This window comes from Castor canadensis, chromosome 7 (assembly GCF_047511655.1).
Source record: "Castor canadensis chromosome 7, mCasCan1.hap1v2, whole genome shotgun sequence".
Lineage (NCBI taxonomy): Eukaryota > Metazoa > Chordata > Mammalia > Rodentia > Castoridae > Castor > Castor canadensis.
Genome location: NC_133392.1, coordinates 150,971,364 through 150,988,917, shown reverse-complemented (window position 1 = coordinate 150,988,917; position 17,554 = coordinate 150,971,364). Strand labels below are relative to the sequence as shown.

The 17,554-nt window shown below is 57.2% G+C and overlaps 2 protein-coding genes across 6 annotated transcripts in view; one reads left to right on the top strand and one right to left on the bottom strand.

Moving 5' to 3' along the window:
- Positions 1–10,012, top strand: part of Crocc (ciliary rootlet coiled-coil, rootletin) — a 44,855-nt gene extending 34,843 nt beyond the window's left edge. For all 4 annotated transcript variants that reach the window (XM_074081217.1, XM_074081218.1, XM_020168854.2 and 1 more), the window contains exons 28-37: positions 3,255–3,424; positions 3,535–3,655; positions 3,923–4,086; positions 5,339–5,554; positions 6,177–6,401; positions 6,813–6,962; positions 7,291–7,491; positions 7,647–7,778; positions 8,661–8,819; positions 9,459–10,012. In XM_074081217.1, the coding sequence (XP_073937318.1) occupies positions 3,255–3,424; positions 3,535–3,655; positions 3,923–4,086; positions 5,339–5,554; positions 6,177–6,401; positions 6,813–6,962; positions 7,291–7,491; positions 7,647–7,778; positions 8,661–8,819; positions 9,459–9,545 (1,625 nt within the window). In that variant the 3' untranslated portion in view covers positions 9,546–10,012. The remainder of the gene's footprint in view (positions 1–3,254; positions 3,425–3,534; positions 3,656–3,922; positions 4,087–5,338; positions 5,555–6,176; positions 6,402–6,812; positions 6,963–7,290; positions 7,492–7,646; positions 7,779–8,660; positions 8,820–9,458) is intronic.
- Positions 10,013–11,350: 1,338 nt separating this feature from the next.
- On the bottom strand, positions 11,351–16,679 carry Mfap2 (microfibril associated protein 2). Of its 2 annotated transcripts, none has more exons than XM_020168866.2 (9): positions 16,552–16,679; positions 14,473–14,549; positions 13,555–13,641; positions 13,341–13,367; positions 13,171–13,257; positions 12,993–13,046; positions 12,313–12,400; positions 12,033–12,106; positions 11,351–11,827 (listed from the first exon to the last, which is right to left on the bottom strand). In XM_020168866.2, the coding sequence occupies exons 2-9, from the start codon at positions 14,513–14,515 to the stop codon at positions 11,724–11,726; spliced, it is 564 nt and encodes a 187-aa protein (XP_020024455.1). In that variant the 5' UTR covers positions 14,516–14,549; positions 16,552–16,679; the 3' UTR covers positions 11,351–11,723. The 2 variants fall into 2 exon arrangements, with proteins under 2 accessions (XP_020024455.1, XP_020024454.1); XM_020168865.2 differs by having other exon boundaries at positions 11,352–11,827; positions 13,555–13,644.
- Between the last annotated feature and the right edge of the window lie 875 nt (positions 16,680–17,554).

Sequence of the window (17,554 nt, the reverse complement as noted above, 5' to 3'; positions counted from 1 at the left end):
GGCAGGGCAGCCTGAGCCCTTTCCGGGATCACATGCCTTTATTCAGTTACTCAGTACTTATCTAGTACCTAGTATGTGATGAGTAAGGTTTAAGCTCTGGGGATGGAGCGGGAAACAATCCCGACACACGTGTGCTTTCACAGAACTCATTGCACTATGATATGGGAATAGCAGGTGACAGCCGTGATGCATGAATGAGACGCAGACGGTATTGGGTGGTGGCCAGGGTTGGAAATAGGAAAAATGAGGCAAGGAACTTTGTTGATTGATGCAGCCATGTGCAAAATAGCTCAGCAGTTCCTCAAGAAACTGAAAATAGAATTGCCGTAAGACCCAGCGCTGGTCTATACCCAAAAGAATTGAGCACAGACTTGAACAGATATTTGTACAGCAGAGTTCATTGCAGCATTATTCACAATGGCCAAAAGGTGGCCCCATCCTAAATGTTCAATAGATGGATGAACCCACAGTAATACGTCCATCCAATGGAGTTTTATTCAGCCTCTAATAGAAATGGCATTCTGAGCTGGGCACTATATGGCTTATGGCTCCTGGCTACTTGGGAGGTTGAGACTGAGAGGATTGCAATTCAAGGCCAGCCCAGGCAAATAGTTTGGACCCCCATCTCTAAATAACCAGAGCAAAGTGGACTGAAGGTGTGACTTGAGTGGTAGAGTACCTGCTTTTCAAACTCAAAGTCCTAAGTTCAAACCCAGTCGCAAAAACAAAAAAGGAATGATAAACCTTGATAACTTTTTTGTTTTTGCGGTACTGATGTTTGAACTCAAGGCCTACACTGAGCCACTCCACCAGCCCTTTCTGTGATTTTTTTTTTTGTTTTTTGAGATAGGGTCTTGCAAACTATTAGCTTAGCTGGCTTTGAACCTCGATCCTCCTGATCTCTGCCTCGTGGGTAGATGGGATTACAGGCCTGAGCTACTGGCACCCAGCTGACCTAGACAACTTTATGTTAATGGAAACAAGTCAGTCAGAAATGGCAAATGTAGTATGATCCACTTATACAGAGTTTCTAGAACAGCAAATTCCTAGAGACAACGTAGACTGGAGGTTACTGAGGCTGGGGGAGGGGTTTTTGAAAGCTGTTGCCTTAGAATTAGTTTCTGTTTGGGGCCGTCTGATGTGGACAGGGCTGCTGCAGCAATGGGCAGGCAAAATGCAAGCCTGCTCAAGATCATTAGACACTCTCAGCTACTCTGCATGCACTACGGAGTGCAATGCAGACACCATGCAAGTAGTTGTTCCGCTCTGCTGTTCAGAGAATAATGACAAGACAGAGGTCCACACAGGGTCATTGCAGCTGCAGTTTGTTGAATGTTCCTCATGAGCAGTTGGTTAAGTCCGGGCATGGAGCGCTCAGGTACAGAGGGCCAACTATCACAGACTTACGGCTTAACCAACCGTAACTCGTGTCTGACTGTCCTAGACGCTAGAAGTCCAAGGTGAAGGGGTCCCAGGGCCATGTCCCCTCTGAAGGCGCTGGGGAGGGATCTGTTCCAGGCCTCCTGGCTCAGAGCACTCCTTGGCTTGTGGCCCTGTAGCTCCATGCTCGTGTGCATGTCTGTGTCATTTCCCCTTTTTATAAGGACAGTAATCACAGGAATTCTGGACCCAATCCATTCCAGTTTGACCTCATCCTAACTAGTCATATCTATAATGACTCTTTTTTGAAATTAGGGATGTCCTGAGGTACTGGGGTTAAGGAGTTTAATGTAGGAAGTTAGGGAAATAACCCTAACAGGTGCGGTGGAAAAGATTTGGGGACAAATGGTAAAGGGTACACAGCAGTGTGAACGTAATTCATGCCACTAAATTGTTCCCTTTAAAATAGTTGGCCGGGGGCATGGCTCAAGTGGGAGAGTGCCTGCCTAGTAAGCACAAGACTCTGAACTCAAACCCCAGTACACCAAAAAAAAAATGTTAAGACTAGGTACTCATGCCTGTAATCCCAGCACTTGGGAGGCTGAGTCAGGAGGATCTTGAGAGTTCAAGGCCACTTAGATAGCAAGATCCTGTCTCAAAAAAAAAGTTCAAATGTCACATTTTGGACCGGAGGTGTGGCTGAAGCGATAGAGCACCTGCTTAGTAAGCATGAAGCCCTGAGTTCAAACCCCAATAGCCCCCCACTCCCAAATGGCACACAAAATATGTAGTTTGTCACAAAAAAATGCAAAAGGTTTAGATTAAAGGCAAGGGGGGGGGTAGGACTGATCTGGGGAGAACAGTGAGCACCTTGCTGAGGAGGTGGGATTGTTGGAGGGCTCCTGGGGTGGAGTGAGGACAAGTGTGGGAAGGTCCTGAATGGAAGCACCCTATCTTGTGACCAGAGGAGTGGACAGCATGCTAGGGTAGCTAGCCAGGACAAAGGGCCTGCTCCAGTAGCCCCTTGCAAACCACTAGAGGGTGCTGGCTTTATACCCCAACAGATGGGCTCTTCCCACATGGAGGCTCCCAGGTCCTTCTCTCTGGGCCCTTTGGGTGGTGATGCTTTTGCTGGGCAATCTTGTTGTCACTTGGAGGCAAGAGAATGCTAATGGCACCCCCCCCCATCCTAAAATTCTGATGTTGTCCTGCAGGGATTGTGCTGTCTGTGCTCCCTGTGGCCCATCATCTCCCAAGTAGGGGTCAAGGTTTATCCCTGGGGAACCAGCCTGCCTAGGTTCAAAGGCCGGTTCTGAAATTTCCCAGATTTGGGGTTGAAGAAGTGCTTAACTGCTCTGAGTCCGCCTTGCCTGTGAAGGGAGCAAATTGGCTCTTGCCTATGGGGGAGTCATTGTGAGAATGAAATGAGGTGTGTCCCTGGCACAGATGGAGTTGATAGTGCCCATGCATGGCCTGGGCCCTGGGAACACAATGGTGGACAGGAGAGCTGCAAACCCAGCTCTCCTGGTAGCATGTTGGGTAGGGAGACAGACACCAGACACCAGGAGAGTGGGATGGGCTCAGCACAGAAACCAGAAGAGGGAGTAGCATGTGTGAAGCCTCTAAGGCTGAAACGGAATGTTCTAGAATACTGGAGCTGAGCATGATGGGAAGATGGGCAATAGGCTTTTAAGCTAGGCAGACATGGGCTTGATTGGGGGTGCTGTGGGGTCTGCAAAGGGTTTTAAGCAAGAGGGTGAGGTGGTCCAGTTTGTGTGAGGGAAGCTTGTATGTAGTGGGTCCTGCAGAAACAGGGCGAGTGGGGTGCCACAGTCCAGAGGCTCCCTTGTCCCTGAGTGTGTCTTCTCTTTCAGGAAACAGGGAAGGACTCAGCAGCCCCAGCCCCTTGGAGTGCAGCCCTGGGTCCCAGCCACCGTCTCCAGGACCTGCCACCTTCCCTGCACCTCCAGACCTAGACCCAGAGGCAGTGCGGGGGGCCCTTCGAGACTTCCTGCAGGAGCTGCGGAGTGCTCAGCGAGAGCGGGTGAGGCTGAGTGTGAGGGGTTGTAGGGAGAGCCTGGTGGCCCTGGGCCATGGAGGGGCTGCAGATCAGTAGAGAAGAGGTCTTCCCTTTCCTCCATGTTGGGACTGTAGGATGAACTTCGGGTCCAGACTAGTACCCTGAGTCGACAGCTGGCTGAGATGGAGGCTGAGAGGGACAGTGCAACCTCACGGGCCAGGCAGCTGCAGAAGGCAGTGGCTGAGAGTGAGGAAGGTGAGTCTGACCCTCAGGGTCCCTGCTCTACTCTTGTTCCTACCAGCTGAGGTGGGTAGCTGGGGGACTGGCCTGGCACTCCTGTGTCCCTGCCCTGGCCTGTGACGTGACTCTGGGCCTCCTCCTCCAGAGGACCCTCTCTGGTTAACCCCATCGTGGGTCTAGACCTGCAGACTATTGGGGCACAGACAGGCGGGCCAGGTCTCTGTGGCCTGGCTCAGGTCTCAGGACTGTGCCATGTCTGATGGGACCGGGTGGTGGCTGTAGCCCGGCGCAGTGTGGACGGGCGTCTGAGCGGGGCCCAGGCGGAGCTGGCCTTGCAGGAAGAGAGTGTGCGGCGCAGCGAACGAGAGCGCAGGGCCACACTGGACCAGGTGGCTGCACTGGAGAGAAGTCTGCAGGCCACTGAGAGCCAGCTTCGGGCCAGCCAGGTGGGCAGGAACCAAGGGTCGGTGGGGGAGGAAACTTCTTCAGCCCCCTGGTGGCAGCCTGAGCCTCTTTCTACAGGAGCTTGTGCAAGTCCACTCAGTCTCCTTTCTACTAGGCTGTAGGAAAAAAGGCTTGGGTTTCAGCCTGCCAGACATGGGCTCACGTTTGGCCTTGGGCCAGTCTGCTGTCTGATTCTCATCTTCCCCCTCTGTACGAGTCTGGACCAGGAACTGTCACATAGAAACGATGCATATAAGTTCCTGGCCCACAGGTGGTGCCTGGGCCTGTTTTGTGTCTCTGAATAGCCAGATGAGTGGCTATGCATGTTAGATGTATGTCTGGGGCATATTTTTATCTACCTGCATGCACACATGTGTGCGTGTGTCTTATCTGTCTGTCTGCCTGAGTTAGGAAGCCCTGGTAGTAACAGGACAGTCTCTGCCTGCTGAAGCCCCTTCCCTTTCCTGGCCCTCCAGGGCAGCCCTGCAGCCCATCACGGCCTCTGGCTGGAGACCAGGCTGGAGCTAGATTGTTGTGTCTGCGGCTTCAGCTCTGGCCTCGGGCCCAGCCACAGGGGCCCAGGAGGAGGCCAGGAACAAAGTTGGGCAGCAGCCAGAGTGAGGGTCCCTGGGCCAGACAGGGCAGGGTGGGGCTCTGAGGAGGGCAGGCTAGGGGCCAGACTGGGGCAGAGGAGTGGGGCTACAGTGACACCTCAGGACCTGCTGTGTCTCCAGGGCAGTCATGTGGCTTGAAGGACCTCTAGTACATCTTCCTGTCCTGTCCCCAGTCTAAGTCCCTTTCTTCTCTGACCCCTGAGTGGGGGAGGGAGAATCGGCCCTAAAGTCTTAGAACCGTGAGGCCCATGGTGCTGTTGGGCTCAGCTCCAGTTACACTGCAGCTTCCTGCTGCTCTGGAAAACGACTCTGCGGAACAGGGAAGGGCCCTGGAACCTGCATTTACAGTCCCCTCCCCCAGGGCTCTTGTGAGCGTCCAGGTTGTTCCACTGAGCCAGTCCAGTCCCTCCACTGTCCAGACCTGTACGGCCTGAGAGAGGGAAGGGATAGTCTGATCACATAATCTCTTAGACTTAGCTCTGGGATCCCCATTTCTACTCCTCCTGTGAACCATGGGGAAACTGAGGCCTCCGGCTCACACAGTCTCTGCAGCTGCCCCCCTTTTTTCCTAAGGGTGCTGGGGGTATGGGGAGCGTGCGGGTAGAGGGGGCATTTGGGCCCTGAGTGTCCCCCGCCGCAGGAGAAGGTGAGCAAATTGAAGAGCACAGAGGTGAAGCTGGAGAGTGACAAGCGGCACCTGAAGGAGGTGCTGGACGCCTGTGAGAGCCGCACCGTCAAGCTAGAGCTGCAGCGCCGCTCTCTCGAGGGGGAGCTGCAGCGCAGCCGCCTGGGCCTGAGCGACCGCGAGGCCCAGGCCCAGGCCCTCCTGGACCGGGTGGACTCTCTGCAGAGACAGGTGGGCCCCTCACAACACACCACCTGCATGCCCTGCACCGAGTACTTTACAGGGACTACACAGTCTCCCCGACCCTGGAGGGGAGTATTGTCATCATCACCATGTTAAGGAGAGGTCATGTCCTTCCCCATCAAGAACTGATAAAAGGCAGAGCCAAAGTTAGAATTCAAGACTGTTTGTTGACAGAATCTGCACTCATAGGAGACATGGTACAAGTTAGAGATGTGGGTTTCACTCTTTGTCCTTTTTGCCTTAGCTGCTAGGAAGCTCATAACTGGCATGTGCCGGAACTCTGTATCCTTGCATAGATAGACACCCACCAATGTCAAAAACAGAACTCCAGGGTTGTGGTGGTTACTTTCTCTTTTGAAGCAGGGAAGAGGGGAATGAGACAGGGAAGAGACCATAGGTCTGAGACAATAGGGTGATGTGGCTGTAGAAACGGGTGGTTAACCAGCAGTGTGTGGGGCCCAGGTTGCAGTAGGGGAACTTGTGGGAGTGCACGGGATCAAGGGTATCCATGATAAGCCCTAGAGAGAGGTGAGAAGAGCTTGGGTTGGGCACTCCTGGTGGAGCTCACAGTGGGACTGTAGCCCCTTGACCATCCTATCTGTCCTCCTAGGTGGCAGACAGTGAAGTGAAGGCCGGGACCTTGCAGCTGACAGTGGAGCGGCTAAATGGAGCCCTGGCTAAGGTGGAAGAGAGCGAAGGGGGTCTGCGGGTCAAGGTGCAGGGCCTGACAGAGGCCCTGGCCCAGAGCAATGCCAGCCTCACCAGCATTCAGGACAAGAACCTGCACCTGCAGAAGGCCCTGACTGCCTGCGAACATGACCGCCAGGTGCTCCAGGTATGGGGGTCTCAGGGTGTGAGTGGGGAGGCCCAGCTAATAGAGCAGACTAGGAGGGGCCTGGTAAAGAGCCAGCCAATGGGGTTGCAGTTGGGAATTCTGAGGGGCCAGTCAACAAGAGTAGGTTTAGAGGGAGGAGTGGGTCATTGGAGCAGCCAATCAGGAGGCTGGGGGTGGGGTGGGGTTCACCCAATGAGAGAAGGAAGCTACTAGCAGAGGACAGGGCAGGGTTAATGGAGGGGAGTTGGGGTGTGAGTGGCTCTCACGTAGGCAGTTAAGTAGAAGTGACAAGCTGTTGTATGGTTCACCCTCCAGGCAGGGCTGTGCACCTGCCAGAGGTACAAAGTAGAGAGGGGCCTTTTGCCTTAGGGCTCGCAGGCTGGCCTGTCACCACCAGCCCTTGTTCCCCAGGAACGGCTGGACGCAGCTCGGCAAGCGTTATCCGAAGCGCGGAAGCAGAGCAGCTCCCTGGGTGAGCAGGTGCACACGATGCGTGGCGAGCTGGCAGACCTGGAGCTGCAGCGGGCAGAGGCTGAGGGTCAGCTGCAGCAGCTGCAGGAGGTGAGGGCCAGGCCGGGCCTCCTCTGTCCCCAGGACTGTGAGGCCATCGGGATGGGATGGGGACCTTCCATCCTCTCAACCTTATCCCAACCCTGGCCCAGGCTTCCTGACCCAGGAAGCATGGATCATTTGGCCCTCACTCCCACAGTACAGATGGAGAAACTGAGGCCCAAAGAACTAGCTGGCCTCCAGTGACAGTTCTCTCACATGAACCCCATAACTGGCTGCCAGCTGACTGGAAACAGTGGGCTGACATCATCTTCCCTTAGCTGCAGGTGGTCACCCTGGGGCTTAGAGGGCTGAGGGGGCTGCGTGGCCTCTGCTGCAGGTACTGGGACAGCGGCAGGAAGGTGAGGCCGCAGCTCTGCGCACCGTGCAGAAGCTGCAGGACGAGCGGCGGCTGCTGCAGGAGCGCCTAGGCAGCATGCAGCACGCCCTGGCACAGCTGGAAGCTGAGAAGCGTGAGGCAGAACGCTCCGCCCTGCGGCTGGACAAGGACAGAGTGGCCCTCAGGAGGACGCTGGACAAGGTGGGCTGCTTCACGAAGCCCCTCTCTCTTGCTCTGGGGCCTGGCTGGGGTGGGTCCCTGCTGTGTGTCCCCACGGCATGCTGCCTCTGTTGGTGTTGGGTTATCCCACTCTCACCCCTCTGCAAGCTCCCCTGTAAGCCCCTTCTCCCTCCTAGGTGGAGCGGGAGAAGCTCCGCAGCCATGAGGACACAGTGCGGCTGAATGCCGAGAAGGGCCGCCTGGATCGCACGCTCACGGGGGCTGAGCTGGAGCTGGCCGAGGCCCAGAAGCAGATCCAGCAACTGGAGGTCTGGCCCCTGCCACCAGCCCCACACCTTTCCCTCTAGCCCTGGTTCCCAACTCCGTCCATCGCCAGCATGGGAGTATAAGCAGTATAAGCAGTCCCAGGGGAGCTGATGGCCAGCCCAGGTGCCCAGAGGCTGAGGGAGGTTTGTCCCAGCTGGTGGTAGAGAGAGGGACTCCCGTGGTGGAGAAAAATGAGACTGCCGCCTGTTGGCACGTGAGTCTGCGCCTGTGTGGTATGGGTATGGAGAGGTGGGGGTGTCTGCAGGAGTGTGCCTGTGCTAGTTGCATGACTCATGCACAGATGTGGCATGTGTGCCTGCATGTTTGTATACAGGTGTTTTCATGTATGCAGATGTAAGAGTTGGGCACTTGTTGGGCACTGGTGGCTTACACCTGTAATCTGGCTACTCAGGAAGCTGAGGTCAGCAGGATCGCTGATCAAGGCCAGCCCGGGCAAACAGTTTTCGAGTCCCCATCTCCAAAATAACCTGAGCAAAATGGACTGGAGGTGTGGCTCAAGCGGTAGAGCGCACGCTTTGCAAGCATGAAGCCCTGAGTTCAAACCTCCATCCCACCACGTGAGCCTTTGCACACGTGTAGGCATCTGGATGAGCACAGGCATTTACATGCTTGCTTTTGCTGTGTGTACATGAGCCGGTCTCTACGTTGAGTGTCTGTGTGTGTGTGCGTCGGCGTGGGAGTCACCGGGTACCCTAACCCAGGATTTGTAGGCCCACTGTCAGGGTGAGTGAGGTGGGGAGGAGGAAGGATTTCTTCTATGTCTCCCACCTGCATTGGCCGTGCCTCAGGTGCTTGACACCTGGCACTGCCACACGCAGCGCGCCCCCTAGGCCAGAACCCTGAGTAGAGGCCCCTCTCTGCAGGCCCAGGTGGTGGCCCTTGAGCAGAACCATAGTCCGGCCCAGGTGGAAGCAGAGGAGCAGCAACGGCTGGAGCTGCAGCAGGAGGTGGGGCGCCTACGCAGTGCCCAGGTGCAGACTGAGCGTGCCCACCGCCAGCGGGTACGGGGGCTGGAGGAGCAGGTACACGGGCCTCCCCCAGGGAAGGTGGTGCTAGAGTGGAAGTGTGGGGTCATGGCCTCATGGTGTGAGGATGCCATAACTTGCAAATAGCTGGGTGGATCAGTGCTGGTATCATCCACAGCTGGATCAGGGGCCCGAGTGGTGCTAGGAACTCAGTCCCTTCCCACAGGGCTCCATTTCTCTGGGCTCAGGCAGGCCCTCTTGCAGGATGACCTTAGCAGCTCCAGCTCAGTTCTCTCAACAACCTGCTATCCCAGAGGAGAGAACCCTTTCTTCCTGAGGGCACCAGCCAAAGTCCCAGGGCTGGTCCTCATTGGCCAACTCAGATCACGTGCTCCTTCCTGACCAGGCCTGATGAAATCGAGTCTACAGGGCTCAGCTGCTGATAGGCCCAGCCTGGTCACATGTCCACCAGAGTCTGGACTAGAGCAAGGCCCACCCAAATGATGAAGGTCTCGAGACAAAGGATGGAGGTGGGGTAGTCCCTAAGGATGCCCAACAGCCAGGTGACTGTTACAAGGGGCAAATTGAGAAGAGAAGGACATTTCAGGAATGACACCAGAACTTCCCTGCCTCAGCTCCCTCCCTTTCTCTGAAGTCAGGGTGGGGCCTGGGCTGTCCTACCCTTTTCTTTCCCAGGTGTCCACCTTGAAGGAACAGCTGCAGCAAGAGCTTCGAAGGAGCTCGGCATCCTTCTCCCTACCCTCTGGCCCCCCAGAGAAATGAGAGCAGCACATGCAAGTCAGGAGTGGCCTCCTAAGCAGCACAACCCACCCGGGGCCTGGGCTGGGGGTGGAGGGCAGCTAGAGGCAGAACACCAGCTCCAGGTTACTCCTATAGTGGTTTCTTGGTATTGTCAGGTCACCCATGTCATCACAGCATCCCTCTTCTGGGAAGAACCACTTTAGATTGTACAAAATCCTCTGAAAGTGGCTGAGCCAAAGCCTGGGGTCAGGGAGAGGGCCCTTGTCTCTGGCCAGCCCTAGGGCAGGGCTCATGGAAAAGACGGGTGCCCAGCCCAGGGCAGGGGACAGAGACCCAGGTTCTAACTGGCCTCCCAGAGATCTCTCCGCCTTAGTGCAGTGTTTTTCAGGGAATTCCCCAGTAAACTCAGAGTCCTTGTATTTTTGTAACTTTTTATAATGTTGACTGTTTAGAGCTGTTGTTTTTGTAACAAGACCCACTTTCTAGAATTGATTTGTCATGGACGCTCCTTTCCTGTGCTGTTAATGTGCCTCTTCTTAGGAGGACAAGGGAAGGAGACAGGCGGAGCCTGGGCAGGAGGAATGCGCCCTCTGGGATGCTGGGGAGTTCAGAGGCAGAGGCCCACATTAGATAAGGAGATAAACAACTTCAAAGTGTCTGGGGTCCCAGGACCCCCATTTAATAGAAGGGGCTGTTGAAGCTTCGGTCTGGGATCCAGCCTGGTGACAGCTCTCCCCAGCCAGACCTTTTCCTACCTCTTTTTCTGGTCTTCCCAGGGCCCCACTGGACAGTGGCAGAACTCCTGGACAGCACGATGAGCCATGGGGCCTGGGAATGGGCACAGAGACTTGCCCTGGCTCTGCTGAGGGACTTGGGCAGAGCTGTGTCACGCTGCAGAGCCATGGTTAGCTGTCTGTAAAATGGGAACCTTCCTTGGGTGGGCACAATCTGCCCTACCCTCCTCTTGAGAGTCTGGCAGCCAGATCTGCCCAGGCTCCGCCATGCATGCTGCAGGCCCTTGGGTGGTCCCTTGGCAGCTCTGGGTATAGTTTCTCTGTAATTTGGGAACAGTAGTTGTACCATCACAGGCCCACTAGGAGGGCTGATTAGAGCAGTGGGCTGAGCACTACAGAGGGCTCCCTATTTCTACCCTTAAATGGCACCAGCCTTCTCCCTCCAAAAAAAGCCCTTCTCAGGTCTACCTTCCTTGACTTCCTGCCTTACACTTACCTCCACTGCCACACATACGCCCTGATGCTTCCACACGGTCAGCTTCTCATTTTTTTCCTTTTGGCAGTACTGGGGTTTGAACTCAGTGCCTACACTTTGAGCGACTTCACTAGCCCTTTTTTTGTGATGAGTTTTTTCAAGATAGGGTCTTATGAACTATTTGTCCAGGTTGGCTTCAAATTGCGATCCTCCTGATCTTTGCCTCCTGAGTAGCTAGGATTACATGCATGAGCCACCAGCGCCTGGCTCCGCTTCTCACCTTGGCCACATCTCTCTGTGACAGACTCCAGCCCTCACCAAGCAGCTCTGACCAGGAGAACAATGAACACTGGAGTCTTCTGTTCGCCCCATGACTCCCGGTATCACATATATGTACATATGGTGGCAGGTGCCATTCCCTCTTTCTGGGCAGGTCAGAGCTGAAGCCAGTGGGATACAGAGGCAAAGCCACTGTCACCTAAACACCCATTTCTCTCTAAGGGACTGGGTAGTCTTTTGGTAGGGATAGGCAGAATAGGAGGCACCCAGCTGTCCCCTCTTTGTCCTGGATGGAAAAGTGACTTTGTATCTTTTGTAAAAACTTATTTTTAATTTTGTATAAAACAAAGGTGGTCTGTGCCCAGGGGCTGTAGGAAATCCAAGCAGACCAGCTGGGATGAGGGGCATGGCCTACCTCGGGGGACTGTCCTCAGAGGGACTGAGAAGGCACACTGGGGGCCCAGGTCCCACACTGAGGTCTTGGATGCCCCCCCAGGAGATGGGGACTGGCAGTCAGGAGGCTCCATTGTGTCCAGGTGTGGCCACAGGCTAGGGGAGGGGCTAAGGCACTTCAGGCAGCAGTCCCCTGGGGCTGCAGCCCACTGTTTGTACAAAAGGAAGGTTGGGATGGGGGGAAAGCACCAGTTCAGGCAACCCTGAGGCAGGACCTGGGCAGGGCCCAGCACTCAGGATGCCAATGCCAGCTCCACCCTAGCAGCCTCCACAGCTCCTGGCACAGGAGGCCGCCACAGACTGGCACAGGCCACTGACGGCCATCACGCCACACTTGGAGAACTTGTCTCGACATAGGTCAGCTGTTAGGGGAAGTGGGGAGGTGGGGTCAGGGTGGCAGTGCGTGATGGGAATTGCTACCCCCCCCCACCTGGTGAGGGGACGTTCTGAGGATGAGAAGGGGGAGGAGCTCGGGATGGTCTGGAAGTGGGCACAGGTGTATAATTCGTGTTCAGTGAACACGGGAGGCAGGTGGTAGGCAGATACTGAAGTGAAGGGGATTCCTACCTCGGAGGAGCTCCTCATGGGCACAGACTGTGCGGACACAGATTTCCTTGTTGACGACGTACACACGGCGGAGGCTGAGGGGATGGGGCCAGAGGAGGTCTCAGCCCCACCCTCACCTACCCCCATGGGAGAGTCCACCAAACTTGGCATTGGAGCCTGGGAGCCCGGGTCCAGGCCAGACTCACCCTTAGAGCTGAGCTCTACTTTAGGATTCACTGCCCCCAAAGCCCTCCCCACCCTCCCTCCTAGAGCTCCGGGCGACCGTTACCTGCTAGCTCACCTGTAGAAGCAGACCTCATTGAGACACTGTTTGCAAGGCTTGTGGATGGAGTAGAGCCGGGTGCATGGGTACTGTTCCTCACGGCAGTCTGGGGAACAGGCAGGATCAGACTTGGGGCTCAGAGCTGAAGGCGCAGCCTCAAAACTTGCCCACCTGAGACTGGCTCGCAGGCCCAGCTCAGGCACTGTTAGACCTTCCAGGGCGGCCTGCTCTTATACCGTAGACCACACAGCACCTATTCCAACAGTGAGTTCAACCCTAATTCACAGCCACGCCACATGGTCACAGAAGTCCACACGAACTCAAGCAGACCTGCAGGTTCTCAGGAACCCACGCTGTAACACGCTCCATCGCCTCATCCGAGGGTGAGTTCGGGTCCTCATGCAGTCTTCTCAGGTTCTTGCCTGGGCACCACTCAGCTGGCCTGGGCTGCCCTGGCTCTTCCTCATCTGACCATGGGCCCAGCACAGACCCTACCCTCCCAGTGTTGAGGCCTGCCCTAGGCTGCAGCCACCAGGGGCAGAGTGGGATCTCCCAGAGCTGCCTGTGGGCCTGGAGATGCCAGACTAAATTAGGGGCACCTCTCCCAGCTCCCCCACAGCCTAACCCCGCAAACCCAACCACACCGCTCCCACTTCAGCCCAGCTTCCTCCATTTCCCTAGCTGTCAGGTGCTCTTACCAAGAGGCCCAGGCTCCGTGGGCTCTGTCTCTGCGTTCCCTGGTTCTGGCAATTCTGGGGTGGAGAGAAGCAGTCAGGGTCACTGGGAGGGGTCAATTCTCTCAGTCCTGACCCCGACCCCCCCACTTCCAGGGTTGAAAGGGAGTTGGGGGTGTGGGGATCAATGTTTGTGACCCACCTGGGGTGGGGGCTGGGATGACTTCCTGTTGCACTTGCTGCTGGGACTGGAACTGGAACTGCTCCTCAGGGGGCCGAGGACTCACTTCTGTATCGGGTGACAAGGCATGTACTCCTTCTGTCCCCTCCAGGGTCCCCACCCCCACCGCCCCATCCTGTTAAAGCTCTTACCTTGATAATCATAGTAGTCTGGGCTGTCTGGAAATACAAGGGCATGTGGCGTTTGTGGAGGTCAGGCTGGCCCCAGCCCCCAGAGCAAGTGAGGTCACAACTGAGCCAGGGACCAACCCCAGGATCCCCACTCTTTCATCCCTCCTGGTCCCTGGCTTGGCCACGCACATCCAGGGAGCCAGGTCTTGACATGGCAAGGCTGGGGGCGACTTACCGATCTGGTCACTATAGTGGGTGTACTGCACGTGGTCTGGGAATGGCGGCAGTGAATCCAGGTCATATTGGCCTTGAGCCAGCAGGCCTGCTGGGGGAAGGCAGAGCATGTGGGGGTCTCCCGCAGGGAAGGACAGTGGGCCCAAAGTGCTTCTGGGAAGAGTCACTGGAGGTCACAGCAGTTCTGTAAGAGCCTAGGACCCTACAACCAGACCCATGGAATCCAAACTCCTTAACCATAAAGTCCCTTATGCACTGTGACCCTGTGTCACCTGTGACCTTGCACCGTCTCTCTCCCCTGCTGGCCTCCTGCCTGCCTCAGGGCCTTCGCACTTAACTCTCCCTGGGTCGCCTCCTTCAGGTCTTACCTAACTTTCCAGTTCTGCCAAGGCCTTCCCTTACCCACCTGTCCTCCTGTCTATTTCTATCGCAGCAGTCTACACCATCTAAAACTTATTCCATCCACTTGTTTAGTGTTTGCCTTCTTCCCCAGCCTGGCAGCAGTGAGGACAGGGATTTGTCTGCCTGGTTCATTACTATCTCCAGGACCTGGCCCAGTGCCTGGCTTATAGTAGGATATCAACACATTCGACCTGTTGAATGAATAGTAGAAATTTCAGGGCCATTGTGAGCCCTACCAATAACTTTATTTGACAGACAAGGACCCCTCTCAAAGGTCAAGACTGTATAGGGTGGTAGAGCCCCAAATGGGTCTAGAACCCAGTCCTCTGCACTCCCTGCCTCAGTACCCTTGGAGCTCTGCATACCAGCTCCAGGCTGTTTCAGTCTGTGGTGTCCAAGGCCTGGGAGCCGGGGGGTGGCGGGGATCTGGCCATGGAGCATGACAAAAGCTCAGCTCCCCCTTGACCCCCGCTCCTACCCCACCTACAGGCAGGCACCCAGGTGCTGAAGCACTTACCAGGCAGGAACAACAAGAAGAGGCAGGCAGCTCTCATGGCCATGGAGGGAGGAGGCTGGGGTGGTCTCAGAGGACAGCTGGAGGAGGAGGGGAGAGCTGCATCCCAGGCCCGTGACCCAAGCAGAGCCCACCTCTGTCCCCAGATTTGGCCTGGATAAGAAGGCACTCAGAAGCCAGGCATCTGGAGGACCAGGGAGGGGCTAGGGCAGAACTACTGGGAGGTACATCCAAAGTCCCTGCTTGGGTGTTCAGGACACAAAGGACTAGACTTGCAACCTGGCCCTAGGACTGATCTTGACAAATGAACAGACCCCTATCCTGCCCTGTTCACTAAATGGGACATTTCAATTGCACCCTCCCCGCCACCACCTAACTGTTTCCTCTTCAGTCACACCCATGCCCACCCCTCTGGCCCAGCACCTCCCAAGGTGGGTGGCTGGGAGTCTCAGGCACTTGGGAATACTTGACCCCAGGCACATCCTCAGGGCACGAGCCCTGCCCAGCCAATATCACAGAGCTCAGCTCAGCAGCGTTTGCCAGGCTGCCACCTGCTTCCAATTAGCCCCTAGGCCCTGAACATGTCGGCCGGCAGGAAACCACATGCACACTGGCCAAGAGGCCCCCAGCACAGTCAAGGCTGGGCAGGGCTCCCAGCCCTCAGAAGACTCCTCTCCTGCCAGGCCCCAGGCCTCCCCAGACCTGGCTGTCTTCATCCCCACTCACGAGACTAAGGTCTGTTTGCAGCAGCAGGAAGCACTTAGGGAGGATGGAGCCTGACGAGTGCTCCTCTGGACCCTGGCATGGGGTACTGGAAGCATGGTGATGTCACCCAGCCCAGGGGTCTGCACCATGGGACATTGTAGGACAAGTGTGTCATTCTTTGGTTGAGGGCACTGGTCCATGGCTTTCACCGGGTCTCTGACATTCAGGAATCGGTCAAGTCCAGCCTCTAGACTTGGCTACATAGTGGATTTGGCGGAGCCTGCAGGTCCCCATGTCAGGCCCTCAGTAGAGGGTGGCCTCAAGACTGTCAGCCTACTGTGGTGAGGGCTGTGAGGACAGAGCCCAGGGGCTCATCCATCCAGGAGGGGCCCTCTCTGTCCTAGGGAATCTAGGGAGAGGGCAGGGAACAGAGGTCCCCAGTTCCTCCCAACCCCAGGCTTCTCTGTCTCCCCTACTCATCTCCAGCATTCAGTATCTCACTGAGGTGGGCTGGGCTGGGGGCTGGGCTCCCACAGCCCCACCACTCTGAGAACTGGAGGCCTCCTCATGGTAGGGGACCACCATCCTCCACACCCAGGCTGGCAGCTCCAAGCCCCCTGGGGCAGTCACCCTTTCAGGAGGAGACTCAGGAGATTAGGGGGTGACTCTCGGGCCCTGCAGGAGGTCTTCCTCCCCAGGATTGGCACCCAGCTTATTGGGGGGGGAAGGGCCCCACGGGCTAGCAGTAGGCGTACAGGGGAGAGTGATGGATCCCTCCCAGGGGACCGCATCTCCAAGCACAGAGGCAGGCTGTCCCGCCCTCCTCTGACCCCTTCCACATCTGCAGCCTTCCCTCTCCTCTGCGGTCCTGGGTGGCGAGGGACATGGGGCCCCGACACGGGCTCAGACCAGGGAGGGCTCTGCCGGGTCTGGAGGCCATGCTGGGGACCCAGCGGGAGGACGCCAGATGGATGCTGCGCGCCGCGGCACAGCTGGGAACAATCAGCCGCGGAAACTTGCGCGGGGCGCGCTGCCTGCCGCTCCCGCCCGGGTCTCTCTTTGTCTCTGCGTCTCTGTCTCGGCCGCTCCCCGCCCCCGCTCGACCCCCGCCCCGCCCGCGGCATTCCAACTCCCCGCAGCACAAAAGCCGCCCCGCCCCCCGACACCCCCACAAAAGCTCGGGGCCCTCGCCCTGCCCAGCTCGCGTCCTCTCCCAAAGCGACCGCACCCAAACTTTCCAGGTGGTCCCCTAGCATCCGCTCTAAGGCCCCGGGTTCAGGGTCCCCGCAGCTGCCCCCAGGATCGGGGGTCCCGAGCGCCCGGCTCCCCCCCGCCACTGCGTGCTTCGGGCCCCCCGAGTGCCAGGCCGGCACCTACCTGTCCCGGCCACTGCGCCGCGCTCCGAGTGGCCGCGCTCCGAGTGCGCCCGCCGAGCCCCCCTCCGGCCCCCGACGGGCCGGCGCCCGCCTCCAGCCCCGGAGCCGCTGGGTCCTAACGCGAGCGGCGCTGCCCAGGCCGCCACGCCGCGCCGCGCCCTCGGGGCTCCAGCCTCCTTCTGGTGGGGGGGGAGACTGCGGGCGGAGGCGCCGTGGAGCTGTCCTCACGTCGCCTGGCATTAAAAAGGACTTCCTCCTCTTCCTGGACCTCCCGCAGGGTCCCAGTGGGCCAGGCCGGCCTCCCCAAGGACAGTCACCCAGGCCACTCAACTAGAAAGGCAGCCCTGCTCTCCCGCCGGCTCTCAGGACACCCTTGAGGCTTGGTATTCCTGCTTCTGGATCTCTTTGGCCAGCCCTCCTTCTGTGCAGCAACCCAGGTCCACACATAGCTGTTTTCTCTAACCAGCAAGGGACAGGGTCTCACTATATCCCATGGGCCACTGGGCCTGGCCCCACAAATGTCCCAATGGCACACCACATTCAAATCCAAATTCCCAACTCTTCCCCCAGACCCAGCTCTCAGAGGTGTCCACAGTCCTGCCTGGGGTGTGAGGGTTGGGAAGTGGGGCAACCATTCCTTCCATTAGGCAGACTTCCTCTCCTGCCCTCAGCCCCTTGCTTTCAGTCCAACACCCCACCACTTCCCCCTCGTAAATGTCTTTTGTGGGCCTGTCTGCTGCTCCCCACAAGACGAAATATGTGCTTTGCATTTGTCCCCCAGTGCTGGTTTGTCAAACAAATGAATATCCCTCTCCTCCCCACTCTCCCTTCAGTCCAGCCAGCAGTGGACTGGGGCAACCCAGCCTGCCCTCAGCCCTTCATGAGCCAATCCCACTGGGGCAGGAGGATAAACCACCCAGCAGAAATGCTGTCTCCTGTGGCTGACAGAAGGGGAGACTGAGACCCAAAGCTGCCTTAACTCTTGTCCTGGTTCTGGGATCCTC

Excerpts from the sequence above, each read along its gene's own strand:
- Mfap2 (XM_020168865.2), bottom strand. The coding sequence starts at position 14,515 with ATGGCCATGAGAGCTGCCTGCCTCTTCTTGTTGTTCCTGCCTG. Across the intron at positions 13,645-14,472 it reads CTTCTTGTTGTTCCTGCCTG|CAGGCCTGCTGGCTCAAGGC; the intron begins GTAAGTGCTTCA and ends GCCTTCCCCCAG. Across the intron at positions 13,368-13,554 it reads CCACTATAGTGACCAGATCG|ACAGCCCAGACTACTATGAT; the intron begins GTAAGTCGCCCC and ends TTGTATTTCCAG.